Below are 22226 nucleotides of genomic sequence, written 5' to 3'. Positions count from 1 at the left end.
CATAATTAATATAGTACTACATGACTAGCTACGCTTTAAACTTGAGGAGGTAATTCGATAGACATTTATACGAACTTTAAGCCCAGTAATCAATCATAGTAATAAGGTAATACTCATTTTAGACAAAGAAACGGATAGGTAATCAGTTCGTCAACGAAATTATAACACCTACACTTAGTTTGTTTACTATTTAACGAGGGAAAATAATCCTTACTAATATTATAAATGCGAAAGTAACTCTGTCTGTCTGTCTGTCTGTTACGCTTTCCCGCTAAAACCTCTCAACCGATTTTGATTAAATTTGGCACAGACAATCTTTAGACCCTGAGAAAGAAAATAGGATACCTTTTATTGCGAAAAGAAGGGACGAAGAGATTGAAATAGGGGTTGAAAGTTTGTATGGGATATTTTAATTTTAAAATATAAATCCATGAAACTTTATATTTAAGCACTTGATAAAAAATAATTAAACATTTGTTCTAGCGTTGCTGAAATTTCGACCAGTGAGGGGGTGAAATGAGGGTTGAAAGTTTGTATGGGAGTTCGTCATTTTTGGGGATAAAACCACGAAACTTTATATTTAGGAACTTGATAAGAAATAAAAAAACAATTTGTTAAAGCGTTTTTGAAAATTCGATCTTTGAGGGGATGAAATAGGTGTTGAAATTTTTTATGAGGTTCGTCATTTTTCAAGATAAAAATATTAAATTTTGTGTTTAGGCACTAAATAACAAACAAAAAATCGTTTGTTCAAGCATTTTGAAATTTTTACCAGTATGGGGGTGAAATACGGGTTGAATGTTTGTATGGGTATTCGTCATTTTTGAAGATAAAACCATGAAACTTGGTACGTAGGTCTCTTAGGATGTGCAGAGTTTTTCAACAAACGGATTTTCCGAAATTCGAACGGAACGGAACGGATTCGGAACGGGAACTACGAAGCCAAACTTTTTGTATACAAAATATTAACCACTGAACCTAGGAACATGATATTTAGTAGTTTTGGGTGTATCAAGTTAAAAAAATTTGGCTTTTGTAGATAAAGTTCCTTTTAACGAATACTCTGCATCGCCGCCACTGCCGTCGGTCGTCGTTCGTCGTCGCGCACATTCGCCGAAGTGTGGCGGCAGTCAACGGCGCTGTCTTGTGGTGGGGGAGCGCACGTGGTGTATACGTGGCCTGCTCGCGAGTGTCGAGTCCAAACAATTTCTACATTTTAACAAATAATAACAAAATAGCAAACGTTGTGTACAAAAAAGTTTTAAATTAGGTCATTTTAAAATATTTTTGTACACAACGTGACGCTGACCCCTGTAAGTGTCTTGGACATAAGGGACCGATAAATATTCCTAGGTAATTTCTGCCACTCAATGGAATACATAGGTACTTTATAACGACTGTAAACAGATATTTTTTATTTTTTTTAAATATACCTACTTACTCTCTTTTAATCACATGCTATACCGTTCCTTTTATATAATCCTTAATATTCAAATTAAAAGTACGCAGACGAAGTCGCGGGTACCAGCTAGTTTTATTATAAAGTCTTTCCTTCGTGGACTGTGAAAAAGCTATTTTAAAAATGTGCATAACTGAATACGTTGTTAAGTGTTCATCCGAAAGATTAAATTGTTTTTCTCATTCCATTAAAAGAATAATAAGTTAAAGTAGGGTTTTTTCTCTTTATATTATTTGTCATTTATTTGCTATTTTAATTTGCCATATAGCAGACGATTAGTCACGATTTTTACGGTCTTAACTCTGACTTTTTATTCAAACTTCTATCGTAAGAAAATTAAACTTGTCAATAGAAGTTGTACTGGGATCAACATATATTATATCTACCGGTCTTTCTCGCATTGAAGTTCTTGTGCTCTACCATAGTTCGTATGACAGCAGGACAGAAAGATAGAGTACGTCCTAATGCAAAAGAGACAGACGTAGAAATTGTACTATTCTGACAGCTGTCCTACGCACCAAGTCACCCCGAACACTAAATACAAAAATCTCATTCATACCGCGCGCGCTCCTTCTTAGCGGTTTACAGCCATTTAAACTAAAGACGACCCAGTGGGGTGGTAAATCTACCTCGCCGGTAGCTTGATGCGGGGCGGGTGGTTACCGTTCTATACTCAGTATTATTCTTCATTCTATTGTACCATGCTAGACTCTTTGGATATGCCGTTAAAGTCTGACAACAATCGTCTCCACTTTTTCATTTTTTTTTTATTGACGTGACTTATTGTAGATTTGCCGCAGATGGCATTAACTACTTGGCCGGACTAAAATCGTCTTTCCATCTTCGGGCAGGGTCTATACTTATTGTGAGATAATGATTATGAAAATAGGCTTCTCACCTCGGGATCAATAACAAGGACCTCGTGGGTCTTCTCCTGGACGCCGATGAACGAGTAGATGATGTGTGTGCACATGTCCACGGGGATGTCTTCGATACCGTACCGTCCCACGCCGGGCCGGTACACCGCCCAGTTGCTGAAGTAGCATACTACGCGTGCTCTGCCGTCCGCTGAGGATTAATACAAGTCTTATTAGTCCTATGGTCTTGTGATGCTCCGGCTTGCTTCTCCTCCGGGGAGAGCCTGTTACCGCTCACCACCTATCACGTTGGCCTAACAAAAAAATTCGGCTGCGAGCTGTTGTTATAATTATTTTATAAATATTTGGCCGGAGTATTAGTCTTCCTTCTCTTCTACGCCAGGCTGTAAGCAATCTACATGTTATATAGAACGCGTTTCGCTTCTTATCCTCCAGGGCATTTCGCAATAACCGACAGAGGAATTGTGTCTATTCTAACATGATTTTTTCTGACATTATATGAGCTAAGACATGTCAAATAGTGGCTACAAATTGCCTACAAATTGATGCTTAGACAGTAATTTCTGAGAATAAGCGTAAGCACGTTTTTGTTTTTTCCTCGGATATCATTCGCTACTGTTCCAAAGGCAGACGAGAGATCTCAAGTATTCCGTCAACATTTTTATAAAAAAAACCCTCTCCATCCTACGCCATCAAGTAATAATACTCGTTAATACATTTAAATTATTAAAGAAAAAAACATTACTTAATTATAATCATGCTCACTCCCGTGGTCGTATGCCGTGTAAGCCAACTCTTAGGATAAACTGGCATACGACCGCGGGTATCTTGTAAAAGTCACTATTAGGAATAATTTCAGAGAAATATACCTATTTTCTTGTTTCATACTTTTTAGAGCGTGGTTTTTCCGTAGTCGGGTTTTAGTTTTAAACTTTTATTTTTATTTTGACGTGGGATATTGTAGGTTTGCCTCAGATGGGACTAATTACTTGTCCGGAAGGGTACTGCGCCTTCTCTAGTAATATCGGCCGCGAACTGACGTATCTGCATTTTTTTCTGATTCGTACCTTTTACAATTGTCAATAAGACAGAAAACACTTTAGGAAAAAATTACAGATACGTGATTTAGCAAAGTCAACCACGATCTATATTAGATGCTCTCCTCGAAAAAATTGCAATTTTTGGTAAAACTGATTCGACCCTTTTACAATTGTCAATAAGACAGAAAACACTTTAGGAAAAAATTACAGATACGTCATTTAGCAAAGTCAGCCACGATATATTAAGTGCTCTCCTCGAGTCTGGGAGGTCTACAAGCTTTAGGTCTTTCAAGCTCCGTATGCCCATCACACTCACTATTGAGCAGCTTCATGTGGTTTTTTGCCCAGAGGAGAGGCGTTCCGACGCTTCAGGGATGCGATATCGAAGAAAATTCCCAAAATAGCTAGCTATTAACAAATGTTTACTTAGATACATATTACACGGACCTCAATTGCGTGAATTAAAAAATAAATAAATAAATAACTCACATTCAGCAGGAGAAAAGACCGCTAGGACGGCCAACGACGCAAGTAATGCACGCATCCTGTACCTGGAACGAATACAAATACAAATTATGCACATTGCATTATCTATTCGAATACCATATCTGTTTTATGGCGTAACTTGTCTATGGTGTACTATGAAATACTTAAGTAATACTTAATCATTGCATAAAAATATGTATGTTAGCTAACAAGCTCCCATAAGAATGTTTTCGGAAGTGTAGCGACGTTTATACAAGAAAAGTACGTCAGGATTCTCTGCTTACCCAGGTGGGAAATAGGCGTGAGTTTATGTATGTACTGATGTTAAGGTAATGAAATCTTACTTAATGAAAGAAATACAATACGAGTACGCTCCTCGAATAGATTATCTCATTGCAAGAGTGTTAAATGAATGCGACAATAAATATAATTTGAATCAAAGCGCGATGGCTCTTGGCAAAACATTTATAGGCCTAATGAAAATGTTACAGCAAAGTAAATAAATATTCATCAACATTTCCGAGATCAAACAGTTTTCCGCATTTTAATGAGTCGAATAATTTGTAAAATTAAGTTCAATTGATAACAGGCTAACAATGTGAATTTAAATTATTTGTAAATAATATTCGCGTTGTCAGGAGACGGGATTGATCAAGCTTATGTTCATTGAACTTTGATAACACTTAGTCCTATTGATTAATTTATAAGACATTCGCTCCATAAGAGATTAAAATTTTGGGGGTACCGACCGACAGACTCAATACCCTACAATCACGTGTAGTGGACAATGCTATGTGAATAACACATTCTTCGGTGGTAAGCTTCGGCCGTGCCTGGTTACCACCCTCCAGACAAAGACTTGAGACGTATATTGTGTTCCGTCGTGATCGCTGGAGAAGTCGTTTTGGATGAGGGGACCGGGCAAATGCTCTATACATCACACCGATATCCAGGTAGACAGGGTTTGGCACGATAGCCATATTGGAAAACTTCTGGCATATGGGATCCTTTCTAGCCTGTATAACTGGATATCTGACTTTCTGAGAGATATGGTTGTATTAATAAACTAACCTCAGCTACGAGACTGCTCTCAAGATCGTGTCAATGTGACAGTTGTCATATAAAAACAGGGACTTGAGCATGGTCTTGAGGGGAGTCTCAGCTGAGATTCGTTTATTAATACCACCCGTAGATCGATTCAGGTAGTCGTTTACTGGTGCTTGCGCTGCTCTTTTTCTGCTCTGCTTCCTCGATCTGCTAATTATGCCCGGTATCTTTGAGTATGCAGACGATAACCTATATTATTATAAAAAAGAGTGATAGAGTTAACATGTATACGTTTTAGTCTTTGCAGGTCAATCAAATCCAAATCGTGATTCCGTTACTGGTGATAATCATAAAAATGTTTTGATGTTGACGGTAAGAGAAAAGACAGCGAGATTTTACGTATAATAATAACGGCTGCAACATATGCAAGCACATCAATCAACTTTGTGACAGAGTAGCGAAATCACATATCGAGCCAACGGTATTGTCAAGCATTGTTCGATGACAAGTAAAGAGTGATACGACAAGGTCTAACGGCACAAATCTGCAGCTAACGGTAACTCCGATCTAGTTGTCACTCGCCCACTAACCCGGTGCCCGACTAGGCGCTGTCTCGTCATAATACTCGTATTTAGCAAGTGGTTGAGCGCTAGGCTTGCGATCTGAGGTCATAAGTTGGATTCCCGGGCGAGGCACGTCTAACAAAAACTCGCTTTGTGAGACTATTGACCCTACTTTGTTATTGCACCCCGTAAAAGATGATTCCGTGCTTTGGAGGGCACGTTAAGCAGTCGTTCCCAGCTACTATTTACATAACTAAGAATGTAGTCGTTACATGAGCATTGTCAGGGGTCTTTGGGCAACCCTCAAGGGTGTCCGATATTGATGTTACAATCCACCAAGAAAAAGCGACCTTATCCTCCTAAAACAGAATTAAAATCAGCTTGTTTGCTGTGTGAGTCATATTAGTACCTACATAATATGGCTCGGTCAACGTGAACTGCCGGTAACTCAACTGAGTAGCAACACGGTTACTTGTATATGCTCCTTAAAACTTAATTTCGACTTAGTACAAAAAGTATCTAAGTACATATTCTTAGATGTACTAACATTGCACTTATGAACATAATAGATACTCTGTAAATCACTTGTAATAGCTCTGTTCACAGCCTAGTTCAATGGAGGCTGTATCTCGTCCGATATTGATATCTTTAAGCGCTTATAGATTGAAGAGGAAAATATATTGAAAATGCGCTGAGATTCACATAATAAATCTCACTATCTAGGCTAAGTACCTATTTCAGATTTGTATCGTTTATTCCAATGGCATTTTATATTAAATGCACTGGCAATAACGCGGATTTTCAATCCACGTTCGCTGTCCAGCAATTTATCTCGATGAGTTCAATTTTAGCACAAATAATTGAAATTCTTGTGCAACGTTGTATATAATAGAGTAAATTACGACTGCATTCTTAGCATTATTGTGCTTCTCGTGGTGGGATACTTACCTATTTTTATTGTAAATTTTTTGTATTCTTTTTTCTCGACTTGAGTCGGCTTTTAGGCGTAATCCTCTTACAGAATTAAAACAGCTTGGCTCTAAATTATAATCATAAAAAAGATAAAAAAGTAAAACCTGTATAAAATATAAAATTCTCGTAATTTTCGTATGTTTTTCATACATCTTTCGTTCGTGTATTGTTTTGCGTAAATAATATTTAATTTGAATATAGAATCGTAAGTAAAATTTAGCTCATCAATTTATTATATAAAAGATTGTTGTAGTCAGTAAAATGTCTAATACACTAATTAGCATTAAAACTGCAATGTACTATTTATTTTTATTTTTTGCATGTCACATGGCAAGTGTTTCAGTTCTTATACGTAAATATTCACAAACATGTGTAGTAACTTCAATATAAATTATTAAATTCTGATTACTAAATAAGACAAAAAAACTGAAGAAAAACATTTCCCTTTTTCTATTTAACTTATTTATGAATTACAATCAGGAAAAACGTAGTAATAAATCCATCACTTTATCACGTTTTTCTATGACGTCCCAGTGTGCTTTTCCTACAAATTCCATAATCATTTCGTGTTTTGACGTTTAGTAAAAGTAACAAGTTAGAAAGTACCTTATTATCTAAACACTATGTAGTACGAATACTACAACGGGGGTAATGTCGAACTCATTAATAACTTTGTATTGAACATCAGCAATATATTTTGAGCTTCATCTGAACATTATTGTAACAAAGCTTACGACGGAGTATATCAAACTTGTAATTAGTTCTAGTATCAATATCGTCCTCTCACATACACTAGTTTATAGCTAGTCCTCGCCTTGCTTGCTATACCTGAGATTATCGGAAATATTGTGTGCTTAACTTTGTATTGGACCCGGAGTTCATATCCAGTATGAGAATTTTGTGAATCCAGGTCAATTGGTATAGAAATTTCCGATATTACTTATTGGAAATATGTGCATTGTGTATTTCAACCAAAAAAACCGTGATATTGGTTCGGAGAAAGCGTAAAGTTCATTGTAGTATCACGGATTCAAATCTCGAGTCGGTCTCTAAACCACTGAATTCGATTTTATGAGTTTGAATGCATATTTGGATCCCATGATCCACGAGCTTTCCAGGTTTTGTGCCCGGACAAAAGGAATAGGTTCGCTATTACATGGAACTTAAACATTATTGGCGAGGAGTGGGTGTACCTAGATACTATACACCTCTGCCTACCCCTTCAAGGGTGCAGGCGTGATGCTATGTTACGTCATTATTTCTTCCGGGGCTAGGACGGAATGCAATTCAGTTCATGTGAAGTATCGGATAACAGGGCACCGCCTTATACGGTTTTCTTTATGTAAGGAATACGTTACATAGCATGGTAACAGCCAGGATTATTGGAAACATGTCACCACTTTATCGGTTTGCGCCAGCGGTTCATCGAAAGGCAATGAACTGCAATAATTACAATCACATTTAACGGTATTTGGCTTAATCACTAAAGCTTACTGAACATGGCGGTGACCGGCTTAAGATGACTTGATTCACCCTTTATTCGTGTCTCAGAAGACCTACAAAACAAAATTGGATTGCTACTATTTTATTTAAGCACTAGATGTCACTTTAAGTACTTATCGAGAAACACGGTACAAGAACCGGTCCCGCATCTGCGGCGAGGCGACACCCAATCAGCGATGCAAATGTATTCGCAAATCAAAACAACGCTCATTATGCGCCAACTTTTACTCAGATAAACTTTGTTGTCTGTCTGATAAATTAATCATTTCAACAAAGAATAACATCGGGTCCGTTTGTTTGCAGCCACTAAGAAAGGGACGAGCCAACCAGTGAGTGAATCGAGGCTACAGTAGCATTGCACTCGGAATACAGCGTCGCTGCGATCTTTTTCTTTTTTAACTTATTTGGGCTTAAGTAATATAGATTTGTTAGCTGAAAGTTGCTCAGCGTGCTATGCTTGGAGTTTTTCTTAGAAATAAAATCCGAAATGAAGTGTTCCGACAGTGAACCAAAGTTACAGACATAGCTCTGAAAGTTAGCAAACTGAAGTGGCAGTGGGCTGCTGGCCACATTAGTCGCAGAACCGACAACCGCTGGTGCAAGCGTGTTCTAGAGTGTAGATCACGTCTAGGGAAACGCTGTCTGGGCGACCCCTGGCAAGACAGCGGGACGACATGCAGACGGTGGCCGGAAGCGCCTGGGTACGTAAGGCTGAGCATAGAGCTTTGTAACGCGCCTTTGGAGAGGCCTACGATGATGATGATAGATTTGTATATGGCCGAACAAATGAGGAGCGCTGAGAGATTTCACCCGGTACAAACATTACGACAACATGCGTAAAATCTTCCAAATAGAATAGTAAACTTGAAAACATAAGTACCTAACAGTAAACAGTTAATGAGAAGTGTATCAAGGCAAATGTCGCGATGTTCTCAGATACACTTTCAACTTCCATAAAACAGATAGTCTCAACAACACCGCGAATGCCTTTGAGTAAATGCTTGTCGTGGAGTCCCACGAATCCTATGTTGGGTGAGTGACTGATTTATATGCAATTACTGTGACATCACTGATAAAAGAAAAAATAAGGGATCATAGTCTATGGTTTTTAATGTTTTTTAGAGAGCGCGGGACTTTGCGTGTTGGCGCGAAGATAAGAGAAGAGAACACGATAAGAGTACGAATCGTGAGAGACACCAGGTAATGGTTGTCTGCCTGCATGTAAGATGATGTGGAGCAAGGTCGGTAAGTCCCTGATGGCTTAGTTAAGTGAAGTGCGACAAGGCTCTTGAGATATCATGTATTATGTTACACGTTGTACAGCATGAGGTACAAAGTAGTGTCATTGAATGTAATAATTGTCACAGTGGTTCTGAGCATTAAGTTACCTCTCACCAAGTTTGACGGGTGCTCTGGGATCAGCACTAGGGTGAAGTGGACGCACTTACCCATGAGCTAGGTGGCGTGGATCGCAACGTCCAGCCAGCCTAGAAGCGAGTTTAGGGGTGGCCACCCAATCTTGAGTAGGGGGACTAGCAGTACGGGCTCTTCGCCGTACATGTTCCCCTAGTAATCCTATCTGGGCGAGATTCTGATGGATTCGCATGAGCAGATAGTGGGTGGTGAGAGGCAGGGAGGTAAAGGCGGGTTGTAGGGGTGTTGAGGAGACCCGAGGGGGCCCAGCCCCATGTACATGAGGAGATGCTCAGTTACTGCCTAACGGGTAAGAGGATCCAATGTTGCAAGCCTCACCAGTACATGGAAGTAGCCAATGCTGGTAAGGTGGATCCAACGGGTACGAGACCCGGGCCCGTGCGGAGAGTAATGCGGTCTTCTACCGTCCATCAGTCGAAGATGGCTCTCAGATAAAACATAGATAGTTGAAGTATCTATGTCGGACGCGTTAGAATATGTAGCTTATATCATTAATCAGATACATATGTGATATCTCATGACCACTGAATTGTCCCTTCAAAGTTTCTATAATCTTCAATTATTGTTGTAACTTATGTGACGGTACAGTAATATACTTGTTAGTAAGTGTTATTATCATAAACGCCGCCACATAATTTGGTGGAGGTGCTGGGATCTATAACCTCTAGGAAGCGAAGCAAAGCAATTAAAAAAAAAAAAAAAAAAAAAATGAAATTGTGTGAGATGTATTTTCATAAGTCTACAAAAAATCATTTCGTTCTGGAATACTAAATTGCATTTTTATTTCCTTTATGTACCCCTAATAAATAATTATAAATTATTCCGAGTTTTATTCACTGTTTTGAGCATTTTATTTTTGGCTCAAATTATTATTTACGGTTTTTTGTTTAAACGTTTGCGTTTTACGTTACGTTCTATGGCGCCATAGACTATAGGGGGTTGCGTTTTTTGTTTTACGAGTGCGGTACCACGTACGATTTTTGTTTAAAAATCGATTCATTTATTCGGTACAAAATATTTTTATAAATATATTTTACGTTGTGTTATATAATAAACTAAGATTAAATATTATTTTCGAATTAAACTTACGTTTACAGTTATTTTTAAGAAGGTTGATAAGTGTTGTTTGTTTTATAAAAGTGTTTCAATCGGTCTACGAGTGATCGATTCTCTTTATCGATAATAATTTTCGTAAGAACGCTCATCACTTAGTTACCGCCTTTTTCGTTGTTGAAGTTGAAAATTTTCTCGTCAAGGCAAAGTAGAAGTGAAATCTGTTTTAAACGCTTTAAATATCAATTTAAGTGCATTGCATTGATTTTACAAAGTGTTGTTGTAAAGTAACTAGTTAGTGTAACACTTTTCGGCGTGGGGAGTGTGGTGTGAACCCCAAGAAAATCGCCGTCCATTTTACGGTAAGGGAGTAATGAAGCTGAATGTATATTTAGAACGAATTTCTCGTTATTCATGTTCAGGAATGAAGAAATCCTTATCAGTACTTCGTTAATTTCGTATTACAGACGACGTCATAGGGGGCCGAACCTTCCCAGAGCCGACCTATTCTACAATAATTCTACAACTCGTAGGGAATTCACACAGGATTTACCGACCAAGGATATGATTTGTGATAAGTATTTCACACCTAAACTACGTTAAATGAAAGGTAACCTATGTACATTATCTGCGCAAAATGAGGCTTATTGTTATAGAAGTCAAATCTCTGAAATTTTCTTCCTTTTTTTTTCGTCTTATTCCAGTTTGAAGACTATGGATAAGTTAATGAAGGAGCGCCTCTCGTTGCGGGACGAGCAACTCAAACAGCTTTGTGCTGCAGCGACCGACATTACGAACCGTGCGCAGACAGAAGGCGTGTCCCTAGAAGAACTTACAACAGTAAAGGTTAAACTTATGACAGCTACCAAAAAGTTTGAAGAAGATTTCTTCAAGTTGATAAAATGCTCCCCGAATCTCGACATAAAGGAACAAGAAAGGTATACACTTAACCAAATGAAAGCAGAAGACTTATCTGCCGAATTGGAGACAGTCTGCCAACTAAACTGTCAAAACGTGGCTAGTAATAAAACCCAAATAATGAGAACTAAACTGCCAAAACTGGAACTCATGAAATTTAACGGAGATATCTTGAAATGGCCAGAGTTTTGGGACAAGTTTGAGTCTAATATCCACAACCAACCAATGAGTAAGACTGACAAGCTCTCCTATCTGTTCTCATCTCTCGAAGGTAGAGCCTTAGATACTCTGAGAGGAATTGATATCACAAACAATGGTTATGATGTGGCTGTAAACATTCTTAAAGATAGATTCGGAGACAAAAGTCTTGTGGTTGACGCCCATTATGAAGCGCTATCAAGACTACCACAATCATCAAATGATTACTTACGTTCAACATTAGATGCAATTATTAAACATATACGCATCCTTGACTCCCTAGGCGAGGACAGTAAAGGAAACCATCTACGGAGTTTGATTTGCTCAAAGTTTCCAAAAAATATAATTTATGAGCTCAACCTAATTACACCCAAAGACAGGGATCTAGATATGACTGTGAAAGGCTTGGAGAAAATTATTAATGCAAAAGAGAGGTCTGAATTTAACTATGTGCCGGATTTTAGGGAGATGGGTCACTCTACAGAAGCTCTTCACGTGAAACCAGTTCTGAAGAGAAAAGGTGTTCACCACGGCCATAACATACATCATAAGCGGCGTAAACCAGAATGTGCTTTCTGTAAAGGAGCTCATTACAGTGAAGAATGTAGGGAGTATAAAACACTTTATGATCGACAGAAAGTACTGAAACAGAAATGCTTTAGATGTTTTAAACTTGGACACTCCTTTAGGAATTGTAGGTTAACAATACCATGCTACCACTGTCAAGGCAATCACAACAGAGCCATGTGCCATAAGATACTTCAGCAGTATACATCAATAAAAAAATCCGAAAAAATAAAGACAAAGGGGAACGGTAAATATCTACCATTATCCAAGAATGATGACATAATTTCTAGTTCTGTATATAATAATAGTAACACATTTTTACAGACAGCAACAACAAGAGTAAGGAGTAGAGATGGTGATATACCAGCACGGCTTCTATTAGATTGTGGGAGCCAGAGAAGCTATATAACATCAAAACTAGCTAACCAACTTCATCTTTTACCTGATACTGAAGACAAATTACTGATTTATACTTTTGGCTCCAACTCACCAACAGAAATCACCAGTCCTTCAATTGAAATAACTTTAATTACCAAGAGAGGTACAGAAAGATTGTTGAGAGTCAATATTGTCCCACATATCACAGATAGAATCCAACTGACAGATTTACCTACCAATAAAAATGTTGATATACCTGCTGATGACGGTGAACTGGGAGATAGTGTTGACATACTTATAGGCAATGATTATTACTTCTCATTTTTAAGAGACAATTATATCAGACTGGAAGGTAGGTGGTTTCTAATAGACACAGAATTTGGATGGACAACTTCAGGATGCCCCATAGAACAAAACAATTCTGACTTATCCATAATTACGTACTGCCAGTGTCCGGGGACAGGAGGCCCGTATTTCACCGAACCTGACCTCCCTTTGAGAAATATTGATCTTAATTTTCTATGGACATTGGAGAGTATCGGTATAAAAGATTCTCCAAAGACGACTAGAGAAGATGAAGTCATTAAGCATTTCAATAACAGCATCAAATATAAAAATGGAAGATATTCGGTGAAGTGGCCTTGGATTGATTATCCACCGGATCTTGCAACTAATTTTGGACTTTCGTTTGGTCGGCTCAAGAGTCTGATGAAGCGTGCTGATGAAACTACTCTTATAGACTATAATGACATCATTAACGAGCAATTAAACGCTGGCATCATTGAAGAGGTAGATCCCAAGACTATACCAATTTATAACATAAATAATCCTGTTCATTACCTGCCTCATCATATGGTTAAGCAAGATGGAAAAAGAGGTCGCATTGTATATGATGCGTCGGCCAAAGTGAAAGACCAAAAGAGTTTGAATGAAAATATGTACAGAGGTCCCTCCATGCTAGAAGATCTTACGGCATTACTATTGAAATTCAGAACGGGAAAAATCGGAATATCTGCAGACGTGGAGAAAGCTTTTCTACAGATAAGTCTCCAAGAGGAAGATCGTGACGTCACAAGATTTCTATGGGTGAAAGACGTCACCAAGGAATTGTCAGAAAATAACGTGATCCATTATCGATTTTGTAGAGTTCCTTTTGGTATTATCGCCAGCCCTTTTTTATTGACAGCCACAATCAGATACCATATGTCGAAAACAAGCGAAACTCTATTGAAAAAAGTTGCCGATAGATGTTACGTCGATAACTTAGTGACTGAAGCCAAATCACAGGATGAAGCACTTGAACTTTATAAGGAAACCAGAGAGACGTTCAACAAATTGTCAATGAATATCAGAGATTGGATATCTAACGACAAGGAGTTTATGGAAAAGATCCCAAAAGAACACAGGATGAAAGGGAAGACCATAGTCAAGATCCTTGGAATTTTATGGAATGTGAAAGATGATATTCTTAAGTTAAAATTACCAAAATACGAAGACAAATCACCAGTCACAAAGAAAGAAGTATTAAGGACATTAGCTCGATTATATGACCCCTGTGGTTTTGCATCTCCATATATTCTACCTGCCAAACTTATGTTCCAACAAACATGCATAAGGAAGCTGAATTGGGACTGCCCGCTACCAGCAGACCTACTACAGTCTTGGCCAAATGTAATAGAAAATATAGAAGGAGCTACCATAGTCGAGATACCCCGATACATCGGTCACGGCTTGACAGAAGATATAGTAATACGTGAACTCCACTGTTTTACAGACGCGTCTAAAAATGCTTATGCAGCAGTGGTGTACTTAGTTTCAAGAACTGAAAACAAATCTTATACGTCACTTCTTATGTCCAAGTCCAGGATCACACCTATTGAAGACAAAGACGATCTTAAGATTCCTCGGCTAGAACTTTTAGGTTATTTGATTGGCAGTAGACTACTGAGATATGTCGCTGAGAATCTAGACCTAGACGTAGCTAAAAAATATCTGTGGACTGACAGTATGATCGTCCTATCTTGGATGAAAACCTCAAGACTAATGCCTCCTTTTGTTTCAAGGCGTGTAAACGAAATAAAACAGAATAAGGACTTCGACTTGCGATACGTGCCGACTACACTCAACCCCGCCGACATCGCGACCCGTCCTGACAGCGTAAAATTAAAAAAGGAACTATGGTTCTCTGGACCAACATTTTTAATGACAATTGAAAGGGAATGGCCTGCTAGTAAACCTGAAAATCTACCTTCGTTGGCCGAGGAGGTTCTGATGATATCAGAGGGTCCTGAAATGGCTGGGAAAGGTTATGAAGATATTTTTGACACGCAGTTTCCTGAGCAAGACACGAATGACGTAGAGACATCAATGAAAGAAATAATCGATTTACAAGCGAAGTATTTCCCCGATGAAGTAGCTGGGAAACGAACGAGCCTGTCACGGAATCTAGACTTATTTAGGGACGTGGATGGAACACTCAGATGTGGGGGTCGTATGAAAAATGCTGAATGGTCATATGAATCTAAGCACCCCATATTAATACCAAAACTGTGTGACTTTACTAACAGCATCATTCTTCGCACTCATCAAGATAATTATCACGTTGGAGTCTCTCATACGCTTAGTCTGATCCGTAAAATGTATTGGATACCCCAGGGGAGGGCTCAAGTGAAGCAAATATTGAAAACATGCCCGCAGTGTGTAAAACATAGTGGAGGTCCATATAGGTTACCTGATGCACCAGATTTGCCGGTAGAGAGAGTTACCTTCAGTGTACCATTCACATTCACAGGAATGGATTACTTTGGTCCTATCTTTGTTGAAGTTTCTGAAAAAAAGGAAAAAAGGTGGGTCTGCCTTTTCACTTGCCTCGCAGTAAGGGCAATCCATTTAGAGGTTGTCAACGATTTAACCGCCGAAGAATGTCTTCTCGCTGTGAGACGATTTGTTGCATGTAGAGGAAAACCATCATTAATTGTATCTGATAATGCTACACAATTCAGACTGACCAGTGAAATTTTTATAGACCGTCAATGTGCAAGGAGCAATATCAAATGGAAATTTATTCCTCAGTTAGCACCGTGGCATGGTGGTGTCTACGAAAGACTAATTGGTGTAGTAAAGAACTGCCTGAAGCGAACACTCGACAAACATTTACTAAAGGAAGGTCAACTAATGACGATCATAAAGGAAGTAGAAACTGTCGTAAATAGTCGACCGCTGACTACGTTAACTCCTGAAATTGAGCATATTCTCAGACCAGCTGACTTCTTGACTTTAGGAAAATGCTTAGAGTTAATTCCCCCTGATGACACGTCAGAAGGGACGTCGACGAAAATTGACTTAGTGAAAAGTTGGAAAAGAGGTCAAAGAATCATGCAGGATTTTAAGTTGATGTTTCGTGATCAGTACTTACCTAGTCTCAGGGAAAGATACTTTCAAAGACCTAAACAGCCCAGAATTACGTCCGGAAAATCTCCTCGTGTAGGAGATCTTGTACAGATAAAGGATGACTCAAGAAATAGACTGAACTGGCGAGTAGGTAAAATATCTACTTTAGTCGAAAGTCAAGATGGGAAATGTCGTGTGGCAAAGGTACAAGTGGGGAATCAGGTATTTACTCGTTCCATTGCGCATCTGTATCCCTTAGAGGCCGAAGTAGGAAGTATCGAAAGAGTACCAACTACAGGAAACCATACTGATCAAGTACCGAAAGAGCGAGAACCTAGATTTGAAGTTGAGACTCCAGAAGTTGCCTGTGATGCAGATATAATTACAGAAGGCGAAGTAAATGGTCCTCACAGTATTCCAAGATCAACAGAGGGGGAAGCGGTTGTAAGGGAGCCGTTCATCGAGGAGTCAACTGAAATATCTGCATCTGAGGCAGATAAGGTTGCTAATAGAGTAACAGATGGTAGAGTCAGGAGAGAGGCTGCCATCCGCGCACGAGAACGGATCGCGGAGTGGACTCAACAGCTTTTCATTCTTCTGTAACTTCTATCGCCGTCGGGAGTGTCGTGGAGTCCCACGAATCCTATGTTGGGTGAGTGACTGATTTATATGCAATTACTGTGACATCACTGATAAAAGAAAAAATAAGGGATCATAGTCTATGGTTTTTAATGTTTTTTAGAGAGCGCGGGACTTTGCGTGTTGGCGCGAAGATAAGAGAAGAGAACACGATAAGAGTACGAATCGTGAGAGACACCAGGTAATGGTTGTCTGCCTGCATGTAAGATGATGTGGAGCAAGGTCGGTAAGTCCCTGATGGCTTAGTTAAGTGAAGTGCGACAAGGCTCTTGAGATATCATGTATTATGTTACACGTTGTACAGCATGAGGTACAAAGTAGTGTCATTGAATGTAATAATTGTCACAGTGGTTCTGAGCATTAAGTTACCTCTCACCAAGTTTGACGGGTGCTCTGGGATCAGCACTAGGGTGAAGTGGACGCACTTACCCATGAGCTAGGTGGCGTGGATCGCAACGTCCAGCCAGCCTAGAAGCGAGTTTAGGGGTGGCCACCCAATCTTGAGTAGGGGGACTAGCAGTACGGGCTCTTCGCCGTACATGTTCCCCTAGTAATCCTATCTGGGCGAGATTCTGATGGATTCGCATGAGCAGATAGTGGGTGGTGAGAGGCAGGGAGGTAAAGGCGGGTTGTAGGGGTGTTGAGGAGACCCGAGGGGGCCCAGCCCCATGTACATGAGGAGATGCTCAGTTACTGCCTAACGGGTAAGAGGATCCAATGTTGCAAGCCTCACCAGTACATGGAAGTAGCCAATGCTGGTAAGGTGGATCCAACGGGTACGAGACCCGGGCCCGTGCGGAGAGTAATGCGGTCTTCTACCGTCCATCAGTCGAAGATGGCTCTCAGATAAAAAATAGATAGTTGAAGTATCTATGTCGGACGCGTTAGAATATGTAGCTTATATCATTAATCAGATACATATGTGATATCTCATGACCACTGAATTGTCCCTTCAAAGTTTCTATAATCTTCAATTATTGTTGTAACTTATGTGACGGTACAGTAATATACTTGTTAGTAAGTGTTATTATCATAAACGCCGCCACAATGCTATCATAAAGACGGAATGTTATATTATACATTAACACTCAGTTTACAACTTTTTGCGTAGAGGATTCCTTGTACCACAAGAACATAAACTTGTAATGAAATGTATAATAAAATTTCAAGTGCTTTGACTTTCTTGTTATCATGATAATTTATAGACTTACACACGTAGATATCCGCTATTAACAATTATTGGGGTCAGTACGTCACTAGCAGATTAGAATTGGTCTCCGAAAATTGTGTATATGTGTGTAAACCCATGATCAAACATTGGAGTACATTTGTGTGAACCCAAGATTTATCACAAACCGTCACGTTATCAGTCCCCCTTTGGTAGGAACCTATTATTTTTTTATATTTTTGTGAAGATTTTCGGAGATGTCGCGTACACCGAGACTGCCGCGAACGTATTCTTTAGAGAACATTACTAATCAATAGACAATTGAACCTAGCTATAATCGATCTATCGATGTAGGTTGCACAATCGCAATTTGCGGTACCTATTATCCTCGAGTGAACTTGCATCGTTCACGGAATGCCATCCTCGGCGCATTGCAAAACAATATGCCGCGTTTGGTTAATGTCAATAACATGAGGACGTGACTGTGCGGCGCACACCGCCCGCAACACAGCGCCGTGGTGCGGCGTGGTCACAAACGGACACTACGGGCCAGGAATACTAAACATGGCGATGAGTTCACCGGGATGTCGCTATCCTGCTCGCGAGGTCACCGCCCGAAAGTGAAATCCTTTGTCTCCTCGATTTATGTCGTACCAAAAAATATCGCCCAAATTCTTAACGTATCTACCAAAACATAAAAGCAAAGTTCGCGGCAAGGGAAGCATCGATTAAGCGTATATAAAATTCCTCCCCGAGGCGAAGTACTTTAAAAGGTGTCGTTAACCGTCGAGGTTACATTCCGGTAGCGCGAACTCATGTGGCGGCAGGGTGCGAATGTTGTTCATAGACCGGATGCAGTATTAAAAAGTTTCAAGAAAGATGAGTTTTTGTACACAGTCGGATGTTAAGAATCTTCTTAGTTGGAAATGCGGAAGCCAACACTACATGTCACATCTCCAAGGAGACAAGTGTGTTTACGTATGTAAATGAATTACTAGAGCCGACACTATATTACCGACATTATATGCCAAAAAAAGCGAATTGATGGTCTTCAGGGCCGGTACTAGGACTTATTCGAACGTGCCTCCTGTAAGACTGTGCGGGAGTCCATTGGTTCAAGTTGAACGTTTTAAGTACCTGGGCCACTGGGTTACCGAGACTCAATGTGACAACTCGGACATTGAGAGGGAGCGTAGGGCGCTGGCTGTCCGATGCAACATGTTGGCACGCAGATTTGCACGTTGTGGCAAGCAGGTTAAGGCGATGCTTTTCAAAGCTTACTGCCAATCTTTCTACACGTGCGGCCTGTGGGTCAACTATACGCGGAAGGCGTACAGCGCGCTACGTGTGCAGTACAATGATGCGCTCAGGATACTGTTTGGACTTCCGCGATTCTGTAGCGCTTCTCTCATGTTTGCTGAAGCGAGGATAGACTGCTTCTATACAATAATGAGGAAGAGAGGCGCCTCGACCCTAAATCGAATGTGTAAGAGTTCGAACAGTATCCTGAGTGTGCTGATCGGCAGGTGGGACGCGCCTATGTTCGCGCGGTGGATGCGATTGCACACATCTGGCAATCGTTAACTTAGTTTGTGTTTTCTACTAACAATAGGTTAAGACTGCATTTTTACTAACAACTATGGATTGTAAGTCTGAAATAAATGATTATTATTATTATTATTATATTAGCAGGGCTCGTAACACTCTCAATTAAGATTAACGAAATGCGCGCTCAAAGGGTAGCGTACGATCCAGTGCGCTTAGTGTTTTGATCTGAAACCGCATCGACCTTGGTAGTAACTGCACGAAGGTTTTTCAAAGTGGCAATAGGCCTTTAACTACTTGCCCACAATCAAAACCATCGTTGCGTGCGAGTCAGCATCGTCGACAGTGTCGATGCAGCCGGTAATTTTACAAATACGCACAAAATATGCAATTATACAAGCGTGATAACTAATAATGCTATGCACAACGTATCCGTTGTTACGTAAAAAAGTTTGATAACTATTCGCATTTAGCGGTCAATAACAAACAACAAAAAATACACGCATTCCGCATCATTACACATCGCATCGGCAAACGACAATAAATACCTGTTCGTAAACACATGGCAACAATACGGATCTCTACGCAAATTGACAATACACAAAAAAAACAGTAAGTAAAAATAACAAAATTAAAATAATTTCAAATATTAAAAAAGGTTGAATAGTAATGAAAAGGTGACGGAAATCAATTAGCCAATCCGTTCTTATCGAGCAGTGAGTCACACAACCACTAACCTGCAGTGGAGCAGCGTGGTGGAGTATGCTATGCCCAGCAGTGAGACGTATATAGGTTGTTATGTTTATGAGCAGTGTGTACCTAATTTCTAAATTCAGTTGCATAGACATTACATGACTGCTGTTGGCTGTTTCCCTTTCTAGTTTTTCTTCGGCCAAGCTACGCGTGGTTAGTTCAAAAAATGCGTAAAGCTGACTATCTAACGTGCGATTCACGCGTGACAATTTTGCGGTCGCGATGACATTTTCAAACAGCGAATACGTCAACGTGGATTGTTACCATTTCCGTTAGATATTAAAATCGGTGAAAACCTCTGAATCTCACTAGTTCCCTTTGCACGTTTTTTTTTTAAATAGAATAAATACCTACACATCCTGAAAGGCAAAGATTTCGAATCGTACAGAACTCAAAAATCAAACCATTCTAATAATTAGCTTAGCATTGACATTACCGCAATGTAAAATTAAAAAATATAAAAAGCCGAGTCACTTCATACCTACTACGAAGCTACGTTGTTGTTAAAATCTAGAAATATTCAAAATCGAGGTTGATCTATTTATAGAAGAATAAACTATATACATTGATGTAGAAAAACTAATAAAATTTAAATAACCAGTAGGACTACAATATTACTTTCGCTAAGTTGCGAAATTATGGACTTTGATACAAAATATCTGGTTAGATCTGAACTTAATTTGCTAATGTCCATAAATTAAAGAAAGCCAAGCCAATGATTTCACATAAAAAGAAAGTGGATGAAAGCGTGTTATTACCTGTAATAAATTATTTTTGTTTGTATAAAGCTAAGCAAATTCTATTGATAAGAACAAAATATGAGTAACAGACAATTTATGAAATAGTATGAAAGTTGCATTATAATATTTTACAGAAGAGTTGATTGAAAAGAGATTTGATTTATGTTATTATAAATTGATTTATAACTACACATTCACTTAACTGACGAAAACACTTCCTAATTAATAAGTAAGCACTTAAACTATAATTTCACTTAGGTAATTTAATTTAAGTACATACATTTAAGATACAATTGAGATTATTCTCATCCTAAATTAAAATACTTTGTAATTATATTATCTCCACAGCAAACAAATTATATTAGTGATTCACTGTAAGTACTTTTTTATATGTATAATTTAATGAATTATTTTACCTCGAACAATTTTCACTACTTGGCCGTATAATTTCACTGACGGAATGGAATATCGGAAATAGCGACGAATGATTTATTAAACACTTAATTTATCACTACGCATAATTACTGTTTTAACTGTTATGTTATGTAAACATATATCACTATCACTTCCTTTTGCCAATAAATTTAAGTTTAATAAAACGTTAATACATTTTTGAGTACTTAATCAAAAATAATCACTAATTTTATGTTTTAAATAAATAAATTGTGTAAGTATTAATTTAAAATTGGAATATTTTTTATTTTGTTTTTAAGCTATCCTTTATTTTGAATTGTTTTTAATTTTTATTTTAATTATTTTATTTTAGTGTTATATTGGTGCGTGTGTTATGTGCGTGCGATACTCACGTTCGTGGTTGCGGCGTGCGTGCGATTGTGCGGCGTACGCGCTGCACCGCGGTTTTATGCGCGCGCGTCGCACTGCACAGAGTGATCCGAAATTCTCGCACCTCCTAATGTGATATTTTCCTCCAATATCAATTATTTGTCATCTAACACACGTTCAAAGCCCCTTTGTTTCAAAATCCCGGAAGGAAGGAAATGAAAATAATTAACGTATGATCTGACATTTTCTATTCAAGTAGGTCACAAACGTTTGAAGTTAAATGTAAATATTTCAATTTACAAATTTAAATTTATTTAAGTATATAGCAATTAAATATAATTATAATTTTACGACAATTGTCACTGTTAAAACATTATAATTACTATTTTGTCAACAACATTGTATCTTTGTATTGTTTGAACAGTCCATTGTATCTATTCTATTTTTTGGAATAGAGTATAAGTATTTAGCGAGTAATACTACCGAAAACCTAAAATTAAAAACTTTAAATAATATTTAACTAATAAAGATAAGTAATAAAATAATTTATTATTTTCGTTATTACATACTATATACAATAATGTATCCGGGACTAGCAAAAATGCAGAGAATACATCTATTCATCAATTGAAATCTACGATAGGTTGGTTACATACCATAATACCTATAGTTCCTTAAGACACATTTCCAACCAAAATGCTTCCCGTGGATA

General features: G+C 38.6%; 2 protein-coding genes across 6 annotated transcripts in view; one reads left to right on the top strand and one right to left on the bottom strand.

Annotated features, from left to right (window-relative positions):
* The window catches only part of LOC126379950 (endochitinase), a 32672-nt gene extending 11109 nt beyond the window's left edge, over positions 1-21563 (bottom strand). The window contains exons 1-3 of the mRNA XM_050028983.1: positions 21538-21563; positions 3867-3928; positions 2358-2527 (exon numbers count right to left, since the gene is read on the bottom strand). Coding sequence (XP_049884940.1) covers positions 2358-2527; positions 3867-3921 — 225 coding nt within the window. The 5' untranslated portion in view covers positions 3922-3928; positions 21538-21563. The remainder of the gene's footprint in view (positions 1-2357; positions 2528-3866; positions 3929-21537) is intronic.
* LOC126379949 (uncharacterized) lies at positions 9071-17571 on the top strand. Of its 5 annotated transcripts, none has more exons than XM_050028979.1 (4): positions 9071-10797; positions 10903-11985; positions 14713-16538; positions 16629-17571. In XM_050028979.1, exons 2-3 carry the CDS (start codon positions 11039-11041, stop codon positions 16487-16489), a joined length of 2724 nt encoding a protein of 907 aa, XP_049884936.1. In that variant the 5' UTR covers positions 9071-10797; positions 10903-11038; the 3' UTR covers positions 16490-16538; positions 16629-17571. The 5 variants fall into 5 exon arrangements, with proteins under 5 accessions (XP_049884936.1, XP_049884937.1, XP_049884935.1 ...); XM_050028980.1 differs by having other exon boundaries at positions 9071-11045; positions 11140-11985; XM_050028978.1 differs by having other exon boundaries at positions 9071-11985.
* Positions 21564-22226: the final 663 nt, after the last annotated feature.

Source organism: Pectinophora gossypiella, chromosome Z (assembly GCF_024362695.1).
Source record: "Pectinophora gossypiella chromosome Z, ilPecGoss1.1, whole genome shotgun sequence".
Classification (NCBI taxonomy): Eukaryota; Metazoa; Arthropoda; class Insecta; order Lepidoptera; family Gelechiidae; genus Pectinophora; species Pectinophora gossypiella.
Note: the sequence above shows the minus strand (reverse complement) of the source record. Positions and strands in the feature narration are given on the sequence as shown.

What these genes read in the sequence shown, in the direction of transcription:
- LOC126379949 (XM_050028976.1), top strand. Translation starts at nt 12,020, where the DNA reads ATGGGTCACTCTACAGAAGCTCTTCACGTGAAACCAGTTCTGAAGAGA.